Genomic DNA, 27,849 nt, shown 5'->3' on the forward strand with positions numbered 1-27,849 from the left:
TTAAGATTGAAACTACAAGCTTTTATTAATTGTAGATTGTATGTAAATTACAGTTTGTACAACAGAAATCCACATTAATTTTATGCACATTGTACATCAACCATATGTCTCACATCTTAGTAAAATTTCTAAATTGGAAAGGGGGAAATAATTCTGTAAAACAAGAACAAAGGCTCGTTTTGAACACTGACTTCATACTGGTAATGCTTCATTTTATATTGCATGTTTGATAAGCAATGCAAAAGGCAGGTTTACTGGAAATGGGAGGGGTACTGGTAATGCTTTATTTTGTATGCGATTGGATGAGCAATGCAAACAAACATTTCAAAAATTTATTTCATTATCATGAGATAATGTATTGCAATGGAGCATCAAATGGTTTTTATCAATTACAGTATCATGACCAGTAGTGAGTGATTTTAAACCCATATTTTGCAATTTCTTCAGAAATAACCATTTCTAGTGTAAATGCAGAAGATAATAAATAACACTTGTTACTGTCTTGACTCGTATATTTTTCTCTACTTTTTGTACTTGATATTGATAGGCAATGATTTCTTGTGTTTGCTGACAACCGGTTGTACAGACAGTTTCTTGGATAATGATTTGCTGGTTTTCTTGTTTATATCAGCTTTGAATATAGTGCTTCTATGGAGGGTACCTGGAGGAGTGCTGTCATTGGAAGAGGAACCTTTATCCTGTGAAAAACACAAATTAATGATATAAATTTGATCCATTACAAGCACATAATACATTTACTGTATACATGATCATCAAAATATCTCTGTATTTTAACCAGACACACCTTTGTCATTTACACAAATGCATGCAAATGAAAAATCAGAAAACACACATGTGGACAAGAAATCCACTTTTAGTAGTTTTGTAAATGCACATAGCTGCACACAATTTACAAGTTTGGATGGATGTATGCAAGTATCATTCAATTGTTGCAACAATAACACCATTTCCAACTGATAGATGTTTGCCAAGAATTTTTACAAACTTTTTGGCAGAACAATTTTCATCCTAATTCAAGTAGATGATTCAGGTAAAGTTGGCTAAATTGAAAACAGAGCCTGCCTTTTCAGGCAGCTTATGACCCCCTCATTATCTATAAACATCTAGGGTTGATAGGCACCCAAGAGAGTAAAAAAATGATATAAATTAATTAATTACATGTAGTTATTCCCAAACTTGTAAATAATTTGTGACAAATTACATCAGCATTCTCAAATTTACTAGCTTTGATTTATTTTATGTAAATAATAAATGCAGGTTGATTTGATATTAATGATTATGATGCTTTCCATGTTGTATAGCAAGTATGACAAGGAGAACTTGACAAATAAATATGTTATTACGCTTGATATATTTGACTTAATAATAAAGCACTCACATTAGTAGATTTTGGCAGTTCCGGAAAATGTTGAACATCAAAGGAGAACGCATTGGATTTGGAAGCAGTGTCTTGTCGTCGACTAGCAGTATCAGGTTCACTACACAAATAGAGAATACAGTGTTTAAATATAGTACAATTATTCAAGTCAATATGCATTTAGATGGCTTTTGAGCAAATAAAATCATGTTATTTATTCATTATTTGCTCAAAAGCCAACGGTTGTTTTAATCAGTGGTTATGTCGCAAGTATTAATAGCTCCAATACAATGAATGAAGACTGACTGCTAATAATATCTGTCTAAACATAAAAGAGAAAGTACACCTATGCACAAGTATAATTATATTACTATAGGAACCATGCAAAACAAATGTGTTAGCTCCTTAGCTTTCTCAACTCTTTTATTTCACTGTAGGGAGCTGACATAGTTGTTTTGAGAAAGCTAGGGAGCTGACACAGTTGTTTTGAGAAAGCTAGGGAGCCGACACAGTTGTTTTGAGAAAGCTAGGGAGCTGACACAGTTGTTTTGAGAAAGCTAGGGAGCTGACACAGTTGTTTTGAGAAAGCTAGGGAGCTGACACAGTTGTTTTGAGAAAGCTAGGGAGCTGACACAGTTGTTTTGAGAAAGCTAGGGAGCTGACACAGTTGTTTTGAGAAAGCTAGGGAGCTGACACAGTTGTTTTGAAAAAGCTAGGGAGCTGACACAGTTGTTTTGAGAAAGCTAGGGAGCTGACACTGTTGTTTTGAGAAAGCTAGGGAGCTGACACAGTTGTTTTGAGTAAGCTAGGGAGCTGACACAGTTGTTTTGAGAAAGCTAGGGAGCTGACACAGTTGTTTTCAGAAAGCTAGGGAGCTGACACAGTTGTTTTGAGAAAGCTAGGGAGCTGACACAGTTATTTTGCATTGCTACCATGTTTTCTAGGAGGCTAGCTGTGACCTGTTACCATAAAAGACTTTCTGGTGCAAATACTGGTAGGTTAAGCACCATTTTTCATTAAATTGATGTCTCACAAATTTTGGTATAATATATATTTTTTATCTTTAGAACACGCAAGTCAACAAGCTCAATGAACATTTGACCCCATAAACACTGCCCTCTATAGGCAGGTTAAGAATATATTATTCGTATGTCAACATATCAATTTTAAAAATTAAAATATTATAATTTTTGTTGATCACACTTAACAATAGCCCTTAACTTGTACATGTGTATTTTTAGTGAATTTAAGGTGGCAATACCAGGGTCAGGGCAAACATAATTAAGACTATCAACAGATAATGCAAAGCAATGACACGAAGTGAAGTCCATGTATGGAGAACGTGTGGTATAAAGTGTTCACCTTGGATAGCCATGTAGAAATGGACAATCTTTCCCCTTGAAACAGCTTCCTTCTTCCCAAAAGCGACAAGTTATATTGCTGAGGTCATGAGCAAATTTACAGTCAGCACGGTGACAGCTTCCTTCTAAATAGAATGTACACGGCTTTTTCCAACCTATAATATATATTAGAACAATTATAAGTGAGTTAAAATACCATAATCCACCCATCCTTTCCATTTTATCATATCACAAATCCACCAGGTGTAATTCTCATTGTCATAAATACATGTCAATTTGATACACAGGAGATCACAGGTTCTTTATAAAACTGCAGGAACTTAATTAAGGTAGAAGCCAACTCATGAATGCAAATATCCAGAATTTATTCATTTCCAATAAATTGTACTTCCTGGCATTATTATAAGGATATTGACTTAAAAAATGTTGGGGGTCACCAGCTTAATTTTCAAGAGAATTATGGTTGTATTTTAGTGGATTTTACTGTAGAAATATTATGCCATATTTCAAATTGTAGCCTGAAATAATGATATATTGTTAATGACGGGGTACTTATTGTTCTCCTAAATTATTTCAAAAAAACCTGGGTTTTAAAAAATGTCAAAAAATGCAACTTTATCTTGAACATTGTGCTCTACGAAATTGTTCAAAATATAGCGATTTTTGAAAAATATTAGGACCAGTTTCTCAAATACTTTACACACAAAAGAATGCTATTTCATTGTGCCATGGGACAGTAGCTTCATGATTTTACATAATTTCACTGATAAGTAAAATCGGTTAAATTAAATTCATGCAAAGTTTTACTGGCAGTTTCTGAACTTAAAAATCCAGAAAATATGCTCAAAAGAAAATAAATGGTTTTACAGTACATGCTGACTTACCTCTTTTCACAGATTGTTTTTTCCTTGACAGCGTATCTGGCTGAGTGTATCGTAACCATTCCTTTTCCAGATCAGATGAGTATGGCATGTGACATGTATCTAAAGGCACATCTCCTTCAAATGGGAATATCTACAAAGAGAGCATGGTGAAATTATTAGGTGAACTATAGAAGTGATGTACATGTTATGGTAGAGGTAAGTTTTTAATTTTGCAAATGTTGGGCTACACTGTTTGAATCATTGATATAAGGAGTCATGCAGTGAATGGCTCACTAAATGAGAAATCACAAGGAAAGTGAAATAATGTGAGATGTAAATGACCTCATTAATCTGCATACAATGATGATGCATGCCAAAGAAGTAAAGACAACCAATAGTTGTCACAGTTGCATTAGTAAGTCAAGGTTTAGGCTAGGTCATGGGAAGTTGAATGGCTCCCAAAAATTCTACTGTCTTTTGCAGGCAATTTTGAAGTAGAAGAACTAATGTTTTCAATTGGCCATTAAAAAGCTGGAAAAGACAACTTAACATCTACTGGCTGTCATTACTGAACTACAAAGGGTGACAACTGCCGGACTATGTGTCAACAGGGGTCACAACTTTACATACTTCTTGGCCCTTTGATAAAGCTAACTCACTGCAATAAGTTGAATCCATGCGTACATGGACGCTGTGATGTTGTCGAATAATGTACTTATTCATATCGACTATCAATGTGTCCCGTTAAATTACCTGATCACAAAGCCTCTTCGACAAACCCACTCACTGAATCCCTTGGAATTGACTTAATTGCAAAGTACTTTCGAAATTACCCACTCATAAAAAACATTTTGTATAGTTACTTATATCAAAATAATCAAAAACCTCCAAATTTTCTATGAAAGAAATCAGGTTTGTAAATTTCGAACACAAATCAAAAATAGCATTTTTGACTAAAAATCACACAAATATTTATGAAACTGCAGATAGAAACCAAACCACCCATTTTGAGAACATTTTTTCAAAAAGCGTCTTAGATAATAATATCAGAAGCTGACAACAAAGTTAACACGGTTATTTGGCAGCAAGCTCTGGGTAAATTTCATTGCAGTACTGTCACTTATTTCTTTGAAACCTATGGCCTCACCCAGACGTATGTAGGGTATGCAACTCACAAGTGATGTGGTGTATTTTCACAAACGGAAATACAGCATGGATATACCAAAGCACAAATACCTGAAAATTACTGAAAACTGAAATTGTAAGATGGTTTGTTTTTTTTAAAACCCGATTTGTCTGACATGCACATCAGACTCGATTTAATTCCTCCAAAGCTATTATGCTTCTCTCTTCAAAATGTTTAAGTCACTATGTTAGCACTGCGTATGGGCAAAACTTTGAGTATTACATACACATTTATCCATAAGTTGTGTTTAGTGCACACGCAAGAGAAATCAAAACAACAATGCATGTAAGATTTAGGATATCCAGATAAAAATGACTTCCGTTGCTAAGTGGTCGGCCAATCAGGGTCAGAAACTCGATAACTCACAAACAAAGTTACTATTGAATTGGTTCAATTTACTTAATAGAATTTCAGGTAGCAAGATGGCTCGCAACTTTGCAAAACACTTTTTGCTTTGTTCTAGACTTGGCAGATGGCATGCTGTGTGTGATTTACTATTTTATAGGGTGATCAACATTATGATATGATTCAAAAGTCGAGTTTACATATTCAATAACTATTCGTCAAATCTTGTTTGTCTACATTGTACGTAATTCAAAAAAATTTAAACAAAATTTGTTTGTATATTCTACTGAATGCTTTTCATTTGTTGCAAAGTTTCAAGCCATCTTGCTAAACTGACTGTCCGAATAATTTTCAGAATGGCTGTTAATGCCTTTCAACAAATTATACTGAAAGAGACAATACAACATATACATGCAAAATGTTCTTGGTACTTCACGCAAACAAACATATTTACTTACATGATCCTCAGAGTCACCTGATATGCTGGTCCAAGGAATATACACATCTGGAATCATACACTGTTTGTCTACCACCTGACTCTGGCTACTAGACAAACCTTGCTGATTTGGGATAATCTCTTTAGACATCTTCAGGGAATCAGACCTAAGAAAATTGTCAAGTTTTAAAACATCATCCGTGCTATGTAGCTGCTTTCCTTCCATGTATACTTCTGTCGGCTCCTTCATAGTTTCCGTGACCTGCTTTTTCATAAAATCATTTGAAAGATCATTTGTGCTATGTGGCTGCCCTTCTTCCATGTATGTTTCTTTTGACTCCTTCATAGTTTCCTTGATCTGCTTTCTCATAAAATCATTTGAAAGATCATTTGTGCTATGTGGCTGCCCTTCTTCCATGTATGTTTCTTTTGACTCCTTCATAGTTTCCTTGATCTGCTTTTTCATGAAACCTTTAGTGTTTGTTGGCCACAACATAGCAATGTCTTGTGTCTGGTTTAATTTAGGGGCGGTATAATTAGCAATCTCCGCATCATCACTACCAATGGACCACCTATGTGCATATTGGCTTAGAAAAAATTTAATTCTATGATCAGATTTATTGCTTCCGCCACAATCAGGAGCACTGTGAGCAAATCGTCCTCCAAGTCCGTTATAAATATCATCATTTTCTAAATGTAAATCTAAAATGTTTGTTTCATTATTTTTCACGCTACTCCGCTGAGAATTCTCGCTGCTGTATCCCTCACCTGGTGAATCCGAAGATAAGCTTTCTTTTATTGGCTTAAAATGAGTTTTCGGAGAAATTAATAAATTTTCCCATGCCACCATTTGCTTGGAAAAAGATTGTGAAGTATCAGACAACTGGAAAGGTCCATATTCCTGCACTCTCCTGACAGGTCCAGACCAGCTGGAACCAGTTTCAGAGGTTTCAGCTTTAGTTTGGGGAATAATTTTTGTAAAAGCACCTTTGTGATATGTAAATGTGGTAGTTCTGTGTCGATGCTCATTAGAGTCGGGCACAAACTCATCACTTAAAATTTCTTGCTGTGAGTATTTGACACCTTCAGCTGTACTCTGTAAATTATATTGTGTTTCCTTGTCCTTCAAAGCATTCATAAATGTATCACTTATAGGCAGTGAGCTACTGTAAGTTTTACCATTCTGCGACATGGATTCTTGTGCAAATCTAAAACGAGATGTTGTCCTTTGATTAAAGTTATAAGTTTTACTATTCTTATCGTGGTCGGCCTGGGCAAACGAAAATCTTGAAGAATTCCTACTAGAAAATGGAGGATATTGCTGACCTATGGGATCGCTTTCCCATAGATCCTGTGGACTGATATTTGTATCTGTCTTCGTACAATCACCTGTTTTAATCTCAATATCACCGTAGACCCCTCCTGGAATGAAGCTGGTCTCTTTTGATGGAAATTCAGACTGAATTCCAGATGCTCTAAGATTATAATCAACAAACATTGGTGATTGTATAGGACTCAGTTCCAAATCATACGTTGACCATAATGCACTATTTACATCCCACAAGTCAAAGTTGTTGTTCTCAGTTTCTTCAGGCAGTACAGTAGAATGATGAAGATTCCATGGATGTGTTTGGTTTTCACATACATTTGTACATTCTTGCTGTTTATTCAAGTCCATATTAGGACTGGTATAAGGAGTGGTATGATGTGACCATGCAGTTTGCAATCCAGGATTTATTAGATTATCCGGATCCAGAGTAGACTGGGTTAAGAAAAATTGTTTTCCTGGTACTTGACTCATTTCTTTCACCTCATTAGTTGTTTCAGCCATGTCACCTGCAGTAATGTCTTGTTCCACTGATTGAATATCTGTATCTACTTTCAACTCCCAAGACGGCGTGACTACTTCATCACGACTTCTGTCCCAAATAGCAGCTAAATTAAAGGCTCCAAACAAATCTTCCACTGTCAGACTTTCTTTTTCTTTGTCATTATTGTTTTCTACAACGACACTTGCACAACCATGCTCTTCCAATTGTTTATCAGATTTCGTCATTTTCAAACATTCAGTGCATCCCAAAAACAGGTCTTCAGTTTTCAAGTATGTCTCGTCAGTCTTTGTTAGTTCTGATGCAGTACAACAAACATCATCTTCACCATCATTGGTCAATTCATCTAAAGTGTCCTTAATCAATTTCTGACAAGCTTTACTTTCAGACTCCATGGCAGTTTGCTTGTTTAGACGTATCATCCTCGTATCATCCTCTGTTTCCATGGCAATCGCTTCTGGATGCAGACTCTCCATAAAAACTGTTTGATTAGATTCATCAACTTGAGGAGACTCGTCTTTGTCACTAGGTTTATAAAGAGTTTCTAGTTTACTTTTCTCTGTGCTTGGTACAAAAAAATCTGCCATTGGATCAGTATACCATTTCCAATCTTCCTTTGCAGAAGAAGCTAGCAAGTCGCATAGAGTTTCATTCCTGGCACTCTCTGCATTAACTTCATGGCAAGTGCTGTTCTTTTTAGAGGATTCTTCACTGTTTGCAGCTATTTCAGTACCATTTTCACAATTTTTGCACTCAACTGGACAGAAAAATGTACTCTTTCTAAGTTTCATCCCATTTTCAGGAAGGCTATATTTACGTTGGTGTTTCATATAATATTTGGTAGGTGTTGTACTGTTTCTTGATGTAGATGCAGACTTGGTTTTTCTTGAACAGCTATGTGTATTCCGTTTATCAGCTTTACAGGTATTACCTTCAGCATCATGTTTACCCTTACATGACAGCACTTTAGACGCCCAGCTATTTCTTGGTTTAGGATCAGGAGGCAACAAATTGGTCTTGTCGCTTAGAGCTGGAAAGGCTTCATAGTATCTGTGAACATAAATACAAGACCAATTGCATTTAAGCTAGGTTAACATAATAGCTTGCTTCACAGGTGTACTTTTCTTTTGAGAAAAGCAGGGAAGAATGGAATGAATCTTTGCTCAAATCAGTTATTTGTGATGCTATTATGAGATCCCTTCTCATTAACTCTTTGAGCGCCAAAGTCAACTTTTGTCACCATTAACAAAATAAAAAAAAAAAACACACATCATTTTTTACATATTTTCACCACAATCAAGCCATTAGCAAATTATGTCTATTTGGTCCCAAAAAAAATATAAAAAAATTACATAAAAACAAATCTTGCATCAAAACCTGGACGGAAAATGATGGTGCTCAAAGTGTTAATGAACCTCAGCATTGAAACAAACTACTAATATATGAATGATGGCTAATTTATACCTTGCTTATGTAAGGTTTTCACTACCACTAATAATCATTCCTAAAGCTTGTTTGGTTTTGGGGATTATTATGTAACACATTTGAATTGCTTGAAGTATTTATGTAGTTCAAAAATTTGACAGTGTTAATAATAGTAATTTGGAACAGTGCTGAATCTTTGTGAATCCATGCCACTATTCAAATGTATTCGGGAATGAAAATTTTGAACAATCAAATGGGAAACTGAAATTGCCTGAAAATGAAACTGATTGCCAACATTCAAAAAGTCACTGAAGTTTGGATGTTTACCGATAGTTCTACGGGGTTCCTTTTTTTATGCATGTTGTCATAAGAGCTGGGACATCCAGATCTGTAATTGGACTCTTTGCGCATTGAATACTCTCAGAATACTCACTTTTCAGGATCACTCTCTGGATATTCACTTCCTGAATCACTGCTCTGCAGTCCCCTAGGGCTTGATACTAAGCTGACACCAGCAGACTGCTCTGCATGTAAACTTTTCAGACGTACACACAGTTCTTCTACTAGATTCTCAATATCACATTCCTAGAAAATAAACATAGCCCAACTATTAGAATCTTGCCCATCAATTGATGCATCAAGCTATAAAAATAAATGTTTTGCAAACAGTTTAATTAGACCATGAGGTATATTTAAGATATCATCACGAAATGAACAAATCTGAGAAAGGTCCACATGTAGTACTTATATATGTACAATGTAATATCAAAGCAATTGGACTTTTGGTTTTTAACAAGAAGTCAAAAATATCACTTTTTTTACCAAAAATATTCACCAAAATTAGAGAATTTAAGATATCATCATGAAATGAACAAATATCGGAGATGTCTACCCCAGGTACATACACACAAAGTATCAAAGCATTCAGGCTTGTAGTTTTCAAGAAGAAGTCTAAAAGGTAAAACATTGACACGGACGACGACGGACAATCACTCATATAAGCTACGCTCGACAAAGTCGACAGCGGAGCTAAAAAGATAAAAGTGTCATAGTCCCTGTTGCAATTAAGAGAAATGTTATTCATATCTAAGATAAAGTAATATGGCCAATAAGCAAAATGAATGCAAGTCTGTTATCTGATCACAAATTGAATTGTTATGAACATGTATTGCTACATGCATAATATATGCAATCAAATTGGATATGCAAATCACTGGTCATGTGATGTGGTAAACAGTTTCTGAATGAATTTATAGTCAGTGATTGAGAGTGAAATAAATCTATTATCAACAATAATCAGATTTATTAAATGATTTCTAAATTTGCAATCTAATATATGGTTACAGCCAGCCAGACTCACTCATGTTATTCTATATGATGTACATTTTTTTTTATTTATTAATATTTTGAATTTTTGACTATGAACATTTACAAAACAACTTGTGGAAGATATTCCAACAAATAAACACAGGAGTGCATTATGATGTATGTGACAAAAATATGATAAATAAAACAAAAATAATTCATTTTTAGTACGTCTGCCAGTTGGCTATTTTGAACTGATCACAAAATGAATCATAATGGACATGTATCTCAACATGTGAACATATCTGAATGAAAACCGACAAAGCATGTCCAAGATACCACATTTTCAAAAAAACAAGATGACTTCCAGTCAGCCATTTGGTACATACATTATACATGTCAGAGATATAGTTGTATGGCCAAAAGCAAGATGGCTGCCAGACGCCATCTTTGAGGTGATTGTTAAACAAATTGTCATGGGCATTTATACTAACATGTATAATGTATGTATCAAATTTTTCGAAAAAAAAACAAGATGACTGCAAGTCAACCATCTTTAATCTGATCATGAAACCACTGCACGTGCATATGTCCCAGTCCCACATAAAGAATGAACAGATTCAGTCCAGAGGGTTCTGATATATGATTCTGGATGTATGGACGGACAGACCAGATGGATGGAGACAGAATTATAAGTTTTGAACTTTGTTCGAACAGGAGCTATAAAAAACAGCACCATTTTTTTCAAATAAAAAAATAAAAAAACAGAAAGAAGTCCTTATATATAGCATTATGCTTTTCCATTTTAAAGTTGAAAATATTAGATTAAACCAAAAAAGAGCAAAAATATTCACTGAAAATAGAAATTAGAAGTAGATGAAGTAAACAAAATGATCTCAGAGAAACCCACCCAAGGTATCCATTTGGTAAATATAAAATATTGTTGTTGTAATGTAAACAATTGTTGGTAACCATAACAACATTAATCCAGTAGGCTATGGCTGCCTATGATTATGATTAATTACCATAGTGACGGGTACCAAAGTTGAGATTAATGCTTTAGTAGTTTGTGCAGGGAAAGCAAATAATTGTTTTCTTTTTCATGATGGCACAGACAAATAAGATGAAGAATTATGTCAAGAAATGAATGGGGATGTGAAATAGTTTCTTATCAATGCTATGGAAACATATAATAAGTTAATTAAAAGGGATTTCTCCATGTATTTAGCAGGAGTCCAACTGCTACAAGTACATGAAGGCAGTTAAATTGTATCGTAAACATTTTGGAAAAACAGGTGGCAACATCATTTTAATGAGTAATGAATAACCGACTGCCGCTTTTTATAGAAAGCATTAAGTTGAGTAATAATAATTTTTTGATTGTTTATTATTGTCACAAAGTCTGTATTTCAGTTTTGTTTTAAAGTGTCATTATAACTTTTAGAGCTGTACTCTTGCATGTCAAAGTACCGTTGTATTAGAGAGTCTAAAAACACAAACAATATTCACAATAAAACTGAGAGAAAACCACCCAAGGTGTCTGCCAAGTAAGTAAGACAATTTGGGTTTTTATTTTTAAGCAGATATAAATGTAAAAACAATCAGTATGAATAGCTGCACTCAGAAAAATTATAATCGTTTAATTTACTTCTCAGAATCGGCCAATAAAACCTGTTACTGTCACAGTATAGTGTACCTTTATTTGGTTTACATTAGTTTCAATTTACAATTCTGTAATAATTGACCTCATGTCAGGAATGTTACCTAACATATTTCCACGTAACAAATCAGCAGCTGTCAAACACTGAGCACATCTTGTCTCCACAGGTCAATGTTTTTATCAAATCCAACATTGCTGACACTGTTGTTTGAGTCCTGTTTCCCTCTCAAATTACCGTTCTGTTATATTAAACTGCCCAGTGTAGTTAGGATTTTTAGTCGAGATTAGTATCTTTTACCACAATATGCACTAAAAAACTAAAATTACATCCAAAATTATTCACAAACATCACTAAATAGTCATATCAGGAACTATACCTGTATACAGATAATATGTCTTCTGTATTTGATAATACATACTTAGAAATAAATTTATAAATAAATTTATTTTTTACTCAACATTTTAAAAAACACATGTACAAGCACAAAATAGAAAATCACAGACTGTGTAAACAAATGTGAATGTCACCCTGATTAAGGCGTCTGCATATCGCATACCAAGATAAATAAATTTTGTTTTCAATAAGATTTACTGAAAATCACAAGATATTCTAAAATAAATAAAAAAAAAAACCTGTAGAATTTGAAAATAGTGGATTGTGATGAGTCAAAATGCTGCAAACTAAATAGCATGTACAAATACCATCAACTGATGCACACCTAGGCTTGTTTGAAATCACATCATAGATCAGGAATGAACAAGAAAGCTGATGTTGATAATTGTTGTCAGTTAGCCATCTTGGATTACCATATAAACGTGGCGAAATGTCACCTGTAACCCAGAATGTTATGTCTGTACACCTGAAAAATGTTTTAGTCATCAATAAAACTATTTAAATGCAATGATATATTTTGATAAGATAGTCCAAAACAAACAATGCAGAAGTACAAGCCCTCATTGCAATATATCAGCAATTTTTGTGTTGATTTGAGGCACGCAATCAAAGCTATTTTTGCACAACAAAAGTATTCAAGTGCATGTTTATAAAGTATCAACTTCAAAGTGTTTGCCCTCATCTACCTTTTCTTTGTATCTAGACAAATTGATCATAAAGCATGACGTCTGTCAGCTAACAATGGTTAACCTTGATAAGGCCTCATCATGGGGTCACTAGAGTTCAGCTAACTGAGCCATATAACATTATACATACAATTACAACGCTCACAAAATCAGGCCTTCATACGATGTATAAAGCGATAAACACAGATTACAGATGTAGGTTACTGAGCTGGGCACTGACAGTCGTATACATGCATAACATCACATACACACAACTAATCTGTACACTAACAATAACGTTTATAGATGGAAACTGAAACACAGACGATACTCGCAGGTTAGGTATAGAAAAAACGAAAGTATTCAATATAACAAATAAATTAATTTTACCATATTGATGACGACTGCATTGTCCAGTTAACACATCTACAGCAATGACAACTAAATCCAAAGCGTATGACACATCCACCAGCAACAAAACATTTTACTCTGTCCAAATTATTGCAGTTATACCAACACAAACAGACAGACAAATACAAATTTAGCCATTATTCCGAATAATTAGAGCCAGAACCAGAAATAACAAATGGCTTGAATGTCTAACTCTTCTAATAACTTAACTGTACTGGAATCTAAACAATGCAAAAGTTATGTATCTTGATACCCCTCAACCTTGTACTGAACAGTTTAAGACCACCTAACACAATGCCAAAAAATATTATTGCTTACAATGTATGTACTGCTGATTCATCTGTCATCTGCCATTTATTCTAAACTATAAAGATTTCTTGTATTTCATGGATAACTTTAAATACAATGCAGTTTGATAATCCAATACTTTTATTCTGGGCATTTCGCTAATTATTCAATTTAGATTTGGCACCAACAAATTACCTCATTTTAGCTGAAATCAAGCAATCATCCCCAATAGAGAAGTAAATTGATCATCATTGCTGTTAGTTTGCGGCTAATAAACAATATAGTATTAGTCACTGATTATTTTACCATTACCGGTAACATTTTATGTTATGCATTTATGCCACTCTTGTCAGAATCCAATGTAAAACCTACATCTGTAACAAATACTGAAAAGCAAGCAATGCAGTGTGCGAAACTCTTCCAACCTGGAGATCCGAAGCCACCTATTTTTTTTTTGCCAGGTCAGTAAGTTTATTGAACAGCTGGTGCGAGTGTCCTGCTATTATTTTTAAAATATTCCGATTACTGTCCTGACACAACTTTCACACAAGTATTAAATAGAACAGAATTTGTCATTCCAGCATTTGCAAAACATGCAATACTTAAAAATACTCAAACAAAAAGTGTTAAACGTTAAAATCAGTCGAGATCTTGTGCAGCACGACGTCAGTAAAAATGGTAGCGGTATAGTCGATTGCAAACATGTTTAGATATTTAAATATCGACTCCAGAGAAGATACACTTGCAGCAAATAAAGTGTATGATGCTGAGAAAGATGAAGAGAAGATTCAAGAATCATGAAAGAAGAATTTTCAGAAGATAATCTATGACCCTGGTAAGTCTGATGTGTGTATTTCGAAAATGTTTTGTGAAAAATGTTGAAGCGTGTACGATCCCCTGGCGGAGGGACACAAGGAGGCTGTTGACCTTGACTTTGAAATGAACTCATTTTGAATCAATTGAATGAGTTACATAATGTCTGTTACAATATAGAATGTTTTTCTACAAGCAATTAAAACAGTTTTATTTCCTATTCTTGTATCCTAGTATTCATTTATAACTTATAACTAACTGTGAAGTTAAGTAAACGTAATTTCCAAATTTGTGTTGAATGCATAAATTGCAAGGAATGGGCATTATGTTTGGAATATATTATCATTGAGGACATGCACCAAATGAAACATTAACAAAAAAATATATAACACTTTGGGCTAGTGGATTTCATTTTTTAACGTTACTGGCCTACTTGGCTAGTACAAATTTGAATGAGTTTCACACACTGGAGCGATTTCTGCACAACATTAGCTTATCAATATAATGGCACAGTGTACTAAACTTTGGACATAATTTATAAAATTGGTCACTGCCTAAACAAACACTTAAACGAACATCTTGGACTTTATCTGCGTTTTTTGTCAAAACTAGGGTCATATACACACGTATATCATTTGTACATGTACGTGTATAATAACTCCAACTATGATGTAGTGAGCTGTACCATGTATTTTCTATGTTTATGAAAAAATTTACACATTACAAAAGGTAGTAATTTCAAACAAAGATCAACAGCGTTTGCAGCTACATTGTACTACCTAGCAGCATGCCTGAGACTAATTACAGTCAGGTTACTATTTTATTTACAAATTATGAAATTCTGATTTCCTGAAAAAAATTGAAATGCCCAAAGGTTTAAGCACAAGAGGTGCACACTTTCCAATGGCTGGTATGCAGAATGATACAATATCTAATATTTGGAGTTGATTTGTTAATGGAAATGTGAGTAAGTATAGATTCAATAATGACACAAATGGTAAAAAGAACAAAAATAAGGTAAACCTAGTGCTTGATATACGATAATCAACAAAAAATAATAAAAAAACCCATCAGTGCCAATATAAACTTCAATATCTTAAGGTAGAGATGCAGGTTTGTGGGCACTTGGGAGTGAAATTGTTTTTTTTTTTGCTTTTATTATCCAAACAGTCTTGGCTATAGACTGCTAAAATTTTGTAGAATTATGAATAGTGGAACATACTCAAAAAACGATTTTAAAATATAGATAACAGGTGCAAACATTCTCTCTTTTGAATGCTTAGCAAGATTTAGCAAGGCTGTACATAAATAATAAAAAAGAAACATGGTGAAAAAAAGAAATAACGGGATCTCCATGATATGCACTATATTTAACTTTTAACAAAACTAAAATACATTTAAATTTGGAACTGTTACAGCCATTTTTATTATGAGTATTAGCAAACTTCTTACTGCGTGAATTGTTATGCATCTCAGCTTCTTTTTAGTGCACATCCCAGAACTTTAAAAAAAAATAGCTCCTAGACGATTTGACCTTTTGTTTTGAAATTTTCACAAATGATTGACAATGTGTTTATCTTCAAAACTCCGTCGGGGCATTGCTTTAGATTGAACAGTGTTACAACAATCGTACAGACAACTAGCCTGGGTGTTAATTTATGCATAAACTTGAAGTAGTGAAATTTGAGCTGCTGCCTTGCAAAATTGACAAATGGTAGACAGTTTTCAAGACGGCGCTTTCTTCATAGTAAACAGATGTACCCACAAACCAATTTTAACAGGAAACAGAAGCATGGTTTAGGAGCTAATTTTTTTTAAATCACTTTTGACCAAAAAAAACACATTTTTGTGCATATTTCAAACTACAGTGTACATAAAAAAATAAATGTTAAAATATATACAATAAGCTTTTCCGAAAATATATAGTTTTTTGGACAAGGGAGGTCATCTTGGTTTCCTAATTAACTAATTAAAATACCTGTCAGGTAAACTGCATCTCTACCTTAATGCTTTAAGAATATCATTCTTATGCAAAGAACCAGACTTAACAGAAAGTGTAAAATGTATATATGTTAGGTTTGTGTTTCAATTTGATTTTGAAATTCAGTTACAGCCCCATCTGAGGAATTGAGGGCCTAAACAAAATATGAACAGTAGAAGCCTACTATAGTAATGGCTCTCTAATCTGTAATATTCATATACAATGAATATAGATTGTCATATGCTGAGGTAATTTACAAGGGTATTTCTATGGTGAAAAGTAAGTAATATTTTAATGACGCAATGTAAATTTCAGTTTATTTATTTAGCCCGTATTTATAAGATTGAGGATGCATACGCTCATACTATGATACCCTGTTAAAAGGCTTGGAGACATGTCCTAATATGTATCAATCCCAAACACACTCCTGTTGTACACATGTCAAAGCGTCACTATGCACCATCCAGACAACGCAAAATGTTTTATTGTGGGTGATGATTTTTGCTCAAGTTACATTTTGCATCATCTTTGACTTTTAATTGTTATTTACCATTTCTTGTTTTTGCAAGGATTTTAATATCATTTTGTTTGAAGGTGATTCAACCAATCAGCCGATTGTCAATGTTGTGACAAAATGGTGAGAATTGATAATTTGTGGGTTTGATATAGGTGAGTGATGTTGATCACTTGAATTGAAAAAAAAGTTAGGCGATGAATGAATAATTAAATGGCAGACAATATTTAGAAGGGCATCTCAAGTAGAAGCGCATATAAACTAAAAATCCTTTGAATTTTTGCAGTTACGAGGGTCATGATTGATAAAACAAATTGATAACATTGCCTTAGCATACAGGGACTATCTTAGTGCACCAAAGATAACTCTTTGATGATCAAGGCAATCACCTTTGACATATAATTAAGCAATAACCCCCGCCGAAGGCAGGTATACCATAAGATATTGCACAATTCACGACATATATGCACAAGCCGCAGGCGATTATATTATACCAGTATATTGACAATTCGATAAAACTTATAAAAAAAGAGTTTACTTTCATCTACTAAAAGATCATGATTATGGCCCTTGAACATGAATATTTATAAGAATAGTATGTAGTTGTACGCTGAATGCATACAAAAATTACATGCGCAACACAGTTCAAATTGAATACAAACTAATTTTTATTCCACATGAAAAAAAACATCCACGTTGAATAGAGCAGCGTAAACACACAAATTAGCATAACAAAGGATGAACTTTCTGACCTTTTACTGACGCACAACGCGATTTGAAATACAGGGTCGTGTACAGTTTGGATCATTTAAACAACGGATTTTCCACGTTTTCATGTCGGTTTTTGTACAATTTGGACTGTAATTTGCCCATTGAAATAAACCGGTTTTATGACTCATCATACTACTTGTAACTGTGGATATTTGACGTTCAGCGGGACGCGGTGTATCATGTACGGCGACCGGCACAGCGACCTCAGTTCCAACATCTGACCTGGATACCTTTGGTATAACCAAAGTTTTGTGGCAGTATGACTGACAAGTTTTGTCGTTGTTCTGGCGTAAGTTTGATGGTGTAAGATCTGATTTTCGCATCATTTTTGTGACACGTACATGATATGCCTTGTCTCAACTCTGGCCGAAAGACTTTGCACGGCGTCGCTCTAATACAGTGGTTGGTGTACACTCGGCACAAATCTGTAGCTTTCGAAATTACCTTCATCATCTCCTGTAATTTATTTACCCATAGTGAAGAATTACAATACCATATATCGTCGTCGAATCCTGCGTTGTCCCTTGTTTTTTTGAAACAGATGACAATTACCCAGGTGCACTGCAATTTTGTCAGCTGCCGCTACCGGACACCGGTTGTCATTGGTGGCAAACTGGCATACATTTTTGCCTGTGACTCATAGTTTTTTGCATTTTTATGTCATTAATTCCCTCAATTATATCTTGTACTTAAAGATCATGTTTTCTTTGTTGGAAGTTCGCAATCCATCTCAAAGTAACAACACTGAGAACATAGCGTTCTGGCGTTCGTGTAGGCACCTCGCGGTGTTAAGGGACGGTGGTTTAGGTTTGTGTGGCGAACGACAATCACCCAACGACCGACGCTCACAACTTGGATCCCACCATTAACAAAATACAATATTATAGTTATATAACTTTTCAGATGTTTTTAATTCAGTATTTTTTTCAATATTCTTCTAAAATTCAACCACTATATTTACCTAAAAATCAAATAATACCGGTTTTATGCATTTCCGTATTAAACCTGTAGTCAATTCATGTTTCAGGGCCACTTGGTTTAGCCATGCATTATCAGCCAATATACCATGGATTGCATATGCAAATTTTGTGTTTGGACCAATCAAATCAATGGATTAACACCATCAATATACTGGTATAATATAATACAGGGTATTTCCTGATTTAGGTTCAGCTATATGAAGAAACATCTTATGATCTGTTTAAAAATTAACATAAACTGCTATAAGTTATACTATATCAATTCAGTTGGTGGAAATTCTTGACCTATGATGCATAACCTTACATGTGCACTACATATTTAGAGATTGAGAACAGGTTATCATCTTGGCAATTCACAGTGACAACACATAGCTATGCAAGCTTGCTATAATATAAAGCTAGCAGCAGGCTAACATATAGGATTCACAGTCAATTCGTCCCAATTCACATTCGTCCCAACGCATTCGTCCCACAAGTCAATTCGTCCCAATTCACATTTGTCCCATTTCACATTTTTTTTATTTTTGGTCTTGAGCAGGGTCAATTTCTATGTTTTTGTGCGAGAGGCTGACATCGACGTGCGGTATATCTTGTATATCTGGTATGTCTTGTCGGTTTAAGTTGCAGGTTAGGCCAACTGTTACTGACACATTTGCTATATACCACGAAATATGACTATCCAGCACCGCCATACTTACTTGTATTCACCGTGGGGTGGCAGGTCAATCGGGTCATTCGCGCCCAATTTTTTGGGGCATAGTGTGATAGTTTGTATTAATATATAAAGATAAAAGACGAGAAATTTTGGAAATTTGTACAGAAGTAAAGTCCTAAAACTACAAGACAATAGAAAAGGGATAAACAGTAAAATATAAAAAGTGCATAAAAATTACATTATTTGTATTTATTAATAACTAATAACTCCATGTTGCCTGTACGATGTATTTGTATTTATTAACTAATAACTTGTACGGTGTATTTGTATTTATTAATTAACAAGTCATTGAAAATGACACAGTCCCCATTACATTTTTGAAAGTTCTCTTTGTGCTGTCATATTAAAGCGGAGGGGTTGTCGCGAGCGTGTCCTTGAAACTTGAGTTCCAAGTGGCGTATACAACAGATTGTTTATTTACATCAAAACACGTGTTCCGTGTAGTAGTAATATGGCCAAAAATAAAAACAGCCGTTATTTGGCCATCTTTGATCTGATTATGAAACACACTGATATGTATGATGTATGTGCCAAATACGAATGAAAATGGTACATAAATTGTGGAAATATAGTAGTAAGGCCAAAAAGTCAGATTGCTGTCAATCGGCCATCCTTGACCAGATTTTGAAACAAATTGTCATGGACATGCATTCTAACATGTATAAAGTACATGTATGTGCCAAATTTGAATGAAAACTGCCAGAGCACGTCCAAGATACCGCATAAAAAAAACAAGATGCCTGCCAGTCGACCATCTTTGATCCAATTGCAAAATAAATCGTCATGGACATGTATCCTAACATGTATGTACCAAGTTTGAATGACAACTGACAAAGCATGTCCAAAATACAACATTTTCAAAAAACAAGATGGCTGCCAGTCTGCCATTTTGAATCAAATCGCTAAACCACTGCATGTGCATATGTCCCACATAAGGTACTAGGCACATGCAAAGAATGAACGGAATCGGTCCACAGGATTCTGAAATATTACTATTGACAGACTGACGCACGAACGGACGGACGGACGGACGGTCGGGGACATGTATCCTAACATGTATGATCGATGTACTAAATTTGAATGAAAACTGACAAAGCATGTCCAAAATACAACATTTTCTAAAAACAAGATGGCTGCCAGTGGGCCATTTTGAATCGAATCGCTAAACCACTGCATGTGCATATGTCCCAGATAAAGTACTAGGCACATGCAAAGAATGAACGGAATCGGTCCAAGGGATTCTGAGATATGACTCCGGACGGACGCACAGACAGAGACAGAATTATAAGTCCCGTTTTCGGACTTTGTCCGAACGGGGACTAATAACTTGTACGTTGCGTGTATTTGTATGAATGCTATGAATTATAGGCCGCAGATGTAACTTGCATTCCAATTTCTTTTGAGCATTCGACCATTCGCTACTTCTCACTTACATTTAATTGTTAAAGGTGTGTTTTACGAATTATGCCTAATTATTAGATTAAGTTCACGCGTCGGCTGTCAACCATGGTATTGAATAAAACTAGTTGTTACTTGTTGTTCTTGCTTGTATTAAGGTGTATATTTGTCTGTAACTTTCATATTTGAACAGTTTGTTGTTTGGATTTGTTTGTGCTTATTTGGCGAGTTAGTAGTGGGCTAACCTTAAATCTGACTTGTGGGATGAATCTTCTTTGGGACGAATCGACTTTGGGACGAATCGACTGGGCGATTTCACGGCTGGTGGCTCCTTACTTGGGGTTCAAAATTTTAAAAAATGATCATCAAATATTTTTGGGGGACTTATATTTTCATAGAAAAGTCCACCCACACGCTGACTTTCAACGCCAGCAGTTGGACCACCCAAAACGAAAGAAACTATTGCAGAAGCTAATCTAAAATTTTATAGATTTTTTTTCTTGCTGGATTAAAAAGTAGATCGCCTAAAATGTCATTACAATGTCATCCAGCATATCTTTCTCCAAAAAATCATGTTAACGAACCTTGTGCACCAAATACAATTTTTTTTTTCATTTTATTAGTAACAAAAGTATATTCTAAAAGAAGTTTCAAATAAAAACGACGCAACTGCATTGCTTAGTAGCCAATGATCGCGGTATCACAATCCGGTCATGGTGCGTTTCACAATTGTTGATTATTACCTAGTAGTGATTATAATAAGGTGCAAAAAATAAATTTGTTAAATTGTTATGAAATGCAAATAAATTTAAACTTATTTCATCGTAAGCGAATGATTCCGACTGCATTTTAAACACTCTATGCTGTAGTACTAGAAAAGAATATCCGCCATGTTTTGACCTGGGACAGTGTTCTTTGATCTGACAGGTCAAATCTCTAATTAACCAATCAAAATGATGGATGATGCCAACATGTTCAAATTACCATAGCTTATTTAAATATGTTAATGTTATTGAGCGTAGCACGGAAGAGGTTTGCCGATGTTGTTGTACGATCTTTTGGCTTGGATTTTAATGGGAAAGTGGCATGATTTGATAAAAAATGTTGTTTTAAAAAAATAAACTGAGCATTTGAAGAATAATTTAACATTTTTTACAGTGATAACAGCTCATTGTCGAAACGAAGCTTACCCATTCACACTAGTGGCAATAAACATCATACTCTTGAATAGACGTCAATGACCACGATGAAACTTTTAGGCATCAGAAAAGATTAAAATAACACCATAAAAAAACTGCCGAAAAATTGCCCTGGGCAATTTCTTGGTTTCACTTTATTTTTTTAAAAACCCAAACTGCCGTTTAACAGCCCAGGGCGAACTTACGGCAGAATCCAGTAGTAGTTCCAGCATGCTTACATTTTAGTAAGCAGGATTTTTTTTATATCAACACATCGCCAGCTGAAAACATCCAAGGATAGCCAAAATGAACGGGAAACAAGCAATCTAATGGTCGAAATAGCTCTGCTGTCTTTATTAAGTGTCTTCTTCCTGTGATACAATGTATTAACAATTCACCATGGTTATTAGTGTTCCCATATCACAACCATTTAGTTTATTTGGTGGTTGCCATGGCAAATTCAATTGTTACCTTGTTATAAATCACATGGAGGTTAACCCATGGACCCTACAAAACAATTGAGCTGGTGATTTTCAAACCGAAAATAACTTTTTTTTTCAAAAAATGAAGATAACATCACATTGAAGATAACATCACAAAATGAACAGTGAAGCTAAAAATACAATTGGCAGGCGATGTGTTAACTAAAAAAGAAGTGAACATTTTTTTTATAATTAACTTGAAAAGACAACTGAACACCATTTGAACAATCACCATGCCTTAGTGAATGAAAACCATTGGTATACAACTCCACAACCGCTAGTGCGACCTTTGACAAAACACAATAGCTTCCCAGTAACTTGAAAATACATTCTACAATTTACCACCCTACATCAGCTGATGTTATTTTTGAAATATATTTCGGCAATGACTAATATACTGTACTTTCCAGATCATAAGCCCAGTGGTCTCAACATGTAAAATCAGGAAAGGTAAATGTAAAGGGTGAAAAGATGAAGATTGTTTTTTGTTGAACACTGTAACCATGTTACCCATATGATAATTTTCATGCATATGTTTTTGGAAAAAATTTAATTGTGAAATGAGTTTCATCATCATTGATTTCTACAGCACTTTCACAATAAAGAAACAAAAATTTCACACAAAGTATGCACATTTTATTACAGTATTACATGTACCATCTGAATTTATGGTGCAAAAATGCAGAAGTTAATTACCGCAATGTTAAAATACGATCTGTTAGCAGTGATATCAACAACAAAAGTTTGTTTGTTTTTAAACTGGTGATTTGCAATTTTTTAAAGATAAACTGAGTATGGAAATATTTAATACCTTTCACGCCGTCAACAGGTCACGTTAAAGCGTCCATACCTCATTCATGGTAGTTATTGTGGACACTTATTATTAAGTAAAATGCTGTACAATTACCAGCTTTCATGATGGTCAATTTTTTGGTGTTTTGGGATATGGATTATTTCAGTATTGCAACATAGGGTTCATGCTGAATAATAAAATAACAAATAGAGTGTGTTTGCATTGCATTTGTTTGCTATTCAAATTCAAATCAAATTTATGTGAGTTGTAAAAGCATGAATTAAACAGCCTTTTTCAGGGCCACCATACCGTCCATACCAAAAACGAATTCCATGCAACGAAACACAATTTTTACACACACTTTAATAAACTACATATTCATTTTTAGGAATAAACTCATTGTCAATGCCGATTAAAAAGACAGCCTGGGCTTATGTAACTAGGTATGCCCTCAACTCGTTAAAAATAAGGGGTGGGCTTATACCCAGGGAGGGAAGAAAACATCTTTTTTGGATTTTAATGCAAAGGTCATCAGAGGGTAAAGTTTTATAAATATTTGATAAATTTTGATAACAAATGATCAGCTCTCTTTAAAATGATTATAACATTGTTCATTTCATTAATTACATAAATTAGACGAATACAAACACTTTTGATATAAGACAACCAATAAATCACTGACCTGCTCTACAACAGATTGTAAGCATTTCACTGCAGTACTTTTCTTGAAGTCTTCGACATCTAAACTTTTTGGTCTCTTCACATTCTTGCCTTTCCCAGACTTACAAATATCCTTACCAGGACGCTGCAGGGTGTTTTCACCTGGTGACTGCAGCAACTCTCTTTCCACATCAAGGTTGTCTTGCTGCAAGATACTAAGTATGTATCTGGTATAGATCATGGCGTCAATACCTCTGACCTCAAGTTCATGACCCAACCAACTCTGCAATGATGGCAATGTGTATAAAGCCATTTTAAAGATTCAAGAAACTTTTCACTCGCTGACACTGTCAAGTTACTCGATGTGTAGAAGTCAAACAGTCACCAGTAAAACATATTTATACCATTACTGTGAAGGAGTGAAGCCCTATGGGATGATGACAGACCAGTGAAGGAGACAAACTCCATTTTTATCTTAATTTACCACATGATTCTGGTAGTAGTCCACTTCTATTCAATACAGTTAACGACAAGAATGTAATGCCACTCATGATATTGGTAGGACACAACATTAGTACTGGTTTTGTTGCACACTAATCTGAAATATAACAAGAAAATGTAAAGAAATCACAAATGTGAAAAAAGGCTATCACACTTGATTACAAGTATAGAGTTAAAAGGCAGTGGTAGATGTACAGCACAGTGTTTAATTTCATGTAAAGAAGAAACACATTATTTTATGTAAGTTGTATTTGTTGCTTGAGACCCATATCAAAACAGGGCATGTCAAGGTAACTACCACTCTTTGAATGCTATTTTAAGCTATGTTCATATCACAATTAAAATAGTTTTACATGATTCTGTCAAATTATTTGAAGTCTGAAATTAGTAGTTACAGAATCCATGAGTTAGACCAAATAAAACAAAGTTGGTATTTCCCGTAACACCACAGGCCAAAACAAATAAAAGAAAGTAGGGCTCTTGTATTTTTTCCCCAATGAGCTGTTTTTTTCTCAGGTTATTGCTCAAACATAATCATAATTTAACCAAAAAATGAAAATGGCATCTACCGGTAATCTATAGTTTTCAAGATGTGTTTAAGGTCTTAATTGTCATTTGCAACATAGAAGTATATAAAACAAAAAATTACAACATTGATGGAATTACCATAGCTACTTTACATATAAATAAATAATTCTAAGTGATTTGCATAAAATAAACTTTTCATTTCCCCCTATGGATTGATCAGGTTATCGAACACACAGAATATTATTTTCTCTTATGCAGGATCTGGCTGATTAATTTTTTATCTGGACAACCTAATATCCCATCATGCATTGCAGTTTTGAATCCTAGATCAGAATATACTGTAAAATACATTCAGCTGAAATTAATTTTTGCTGAAATCACTTTTTGTGTGTTTTGTATGGAGTTTATTTTCACTGATTTTTGACAAGTTTAATGTAAAATATAGGAAAAATCCATTCACTGGATTTAATTTTTACTGAATCATTCCTTCAGCAAAGCAAAAATAAAGTATTTCACAGTACTCATCATAAATAACATAAAAAGTACAAAATGTTCAAAGTTTACTTGGACGCACTGGCAAGTTAAGAGTCGTCATAAAACTTTAGAAGGAAAAGATCTAAAGGCTCAATTTCACACAAAAACACATAAAAGGCGAGAGGTTATGACAAACAATAAAATCATTGGCCAGAAAATTCTGTGTGTGATTTTGTTGGACAAAATGACAACCTGAGATGGTTAGAACTCAATCACAACTTAATTAATTAATCTTAAAAAAACGCTATTTGCAAAAGTAGCTAGCATAGACCTAAATATCTTGTGTCTGATACAAATCACAAACCACTTCAATACTAGGTCAAAGGCTACAAACGAAATATATCTGACAATAAAACCTTAACTACATAAACTTTGTTTACACTTACATTAGTACGTTTTCTCTTTCTCTGACATAAATAAATATAGTATTATTTTTTCAAAATTTGTTAAATAAAATATACCAAGATGAATTGAAATAAATGTTATGGTGCAACAACATAATAACAATCCATGTATTGTACCCCTAGAAATAGTTTCCATTGTTTGACAGAAATAAAACATCAAAATAAAACTATGGACCAAGTTATTCAGAATTACTGCAACAAATATCAGATGCAAGTATTTTGGGTTGTTACTGATGAAACAAAGTCTACCACAGAAAAATAACAATCAGTGTGGAGTACTTCCATATATAAACTGCTGTCAATCAAAACAAAACAAGTGAAATTAGTTTAATAACATCAGTACATACATGATGTACATCCAGGGTCACCAAAAAAACACCAGTTTTACAACATTTCTAATACTAGTATTCAAATTATTCATGATTTCAAAAAATGACAAAATTCATGATTTTAAAATTATTTGCACAGTGGCATCCATTTTCAACTGGACACATTTATACTACATGTATTCCATGGGAAAATAAATTGTATACTATAAGAGATTTTGTCAATTTACATTTCAGGATTTCCGCAACTGAAGCCATGCAACCAAAAGATAGTTCTGATTACACGCATACTTTCTATTTAAAGGGAATACTGCAAGCAATACTAACTGTCAGAACAGAAAGACTGTTTTGTACCCCTAACCCTAACTTTCACTATTTCCCAATACAATTGTATGACTCTCCTAAAGACATCTATAGTAATCTAGAAAGTCATATGCAATTGAATTGAGGGGCTGGATGATCGTAGTTTAGGTGGATCGATACAAAGGGAAGAAGCTCCGAGAAGGTATATGACAAGCATAATTTTCGTGGACCAGATAGGGAATGTTGTCAATGGTAAATCCCCTATATATAAAATCAATGTGTTCCTGTACATGTAAAATGCGATTTTCACGTCCTAAAGAAATTCGCGTTCAAGCATAAGATTCGAACATTATTTGTTTGGGCAAAATTGTGGTCGCCAGCTCAAAAACAAATCCGACAACACAACAAGGTACTTACCTGCCAGGTATTTCTGTAACGCGAGACAACAGTCAACGCAACTCAGTTATGTGCCGCAGTCGGTACACGGAAAAAAATAATTGACAGATCAAACACTCCTGGTTTTGATTGTTATATTGCGCTTCGGTAGTAATAATATGCGTCTGCCAAATCACCCTGGAGTCTGTTTGACGTGCGATGGTACTGAAATGAACAAATTCTTTTGCGTTTTTTGGCCTTTGAACTCCATTTGCAAAATTGCGGGTATCACATAGGTTTACGATCAATGCGCATAATAGTGCACGTACGACAATGTTTCGAAGAGTTGCATTATTTCCTACATTATTTAACTAAATAACGTACTTGGATTATTTTTTTAATAATAATTGTACCTGTTTTAATAATGGGAAAAAGTAATGAAATGTGAGTTGGAGTTCAACTCAATTGTGGCGGAAGAACACTGATGTTGCTATACGTTTCTATAAACGGTCACTGCGCAAACGCATTACAGGGGACTCTAAAACCCGGAACCGGATCAGTCCGAATGTGACAATTACTTGAAAATTAGCCTTCATTACGGGGCTGTCGTCAAACAATTCACGTTGTTCATCTATTCAACTCTGATGAGGTGTATTTGAACCATTTGTTTTGTAATAATGTAATATTTTGACCCAAATTGTGTATGTTTACCTCTCTTACACAGCAGGTAGGCGCTAAGCACCAACGCACTTCGCGCGAGGGATGCTGGGAGATTGGTCGGTACTACATTCAAACCCAGACTCTAGCCGAGGTTACGTGCGTTCATCGAATCGGTCATAGAGAGGTTCCCGATAGAGGTCTCACTTATATCGGTATGCATAGAATTCGGGCCATATACCGGAAGACCTTACAATTGCGAAAGTGTCCATGGTTCGTCGGCATTAATATTTTGTTTTTTTAATTTCGTAAATTTAATTTAGCGGATTTTACTTATCAGCGAAATTAAAACCCAGTGAACAAGTAATGCATTTACAGTAATGGGGGCTT

The 27,849-nt window shown here is 34.5% G+C and overlaps 1 protein-coding gene across 2 annotated transcripts; it reads right to left on the reverse strand.

The window, feature by feature from the left end:
* LOC102808348 (uncharacterized) lies at positions 1–27,567 on the reverse strand. 2 transcript variants are annotated; one of them, XM_006819490.3, is made up of 9 exons: positions 27,514–27,567; positions 26,845–27,027; positions 23,854–24,429; positions 9,257–9,408; positions 5,592–8,448; positions 3,624–3,753; positions 2,741–2,894; positions 1,400–1,499; positions 1–698 (listed from the first exon to the last, which is right to left on the reverse strand). In XM_006819490.3, the coding sequence occupies exons 3-9, from the start codon at positions 24,142–24,144 to the stop codon at positions 522–524; spliced, it is 3,861 nt and encodes a 1,286-aa protein (XP_006819553.1). In that variant the 5' UTR covers positions 24,145–24,429; positions 26,845–27,027; positions 27,514–27,567; the 3' UTR covers positions 1–521. The 2 variants fall into 2 exon arrangements, with proteins under 2 accessions (XP_006819553.1, XP_085360303.1); XM_085504177.1 differs by lacking the exons at positions 23,854–24,429; positions 26,845–27,027; positions 27,514–27,567 and adding an exon at positions 13,238–13,417.
* Between the last annotated feature and the right edge of the window lie 282 nt (positions 27,568–27,849).

This window comes from Saccoglossus kowalevskii, chromosome 10 (assembly GCF_978046115.1).
Source record: "Saccoglossus kowalevskii chromosome 10, keSacKowa6.1, whole genome shotgun sequence".
NCBI classification, from domain to species: domain Eukaryota; kingdom Metazoa; phylum Hemichordata; class Enteropneusta; family Harrimaniidae; genus Saccoglossus; species Saccoglossus kowalevskii.

Bases quoted from the DNA above. Each gene is read 5' to 3' on its own strand.
- LOC102808348 (XM_006819490.3), bottom strand. From the start codon at position 24,144: ATGGCTTTATACACATTGCCATCATTGCAGAGTTGGTTGGGTCATGAA. The intron at 9,409-23,853 runs GTCAGTGATTTA...TTTATTTTCTAG, and splicing joins TACAATCTGTTGTAGAGCAG to GAATGTGATATTGAGAATCT. The intron at 8,449-9,256 runs GTGAGTATTCTG...TTATGTTCACAG, and splicing joins CCAGAGAGTGATCCTGAAAA to ATACTATGAAGCCTTTCCAG.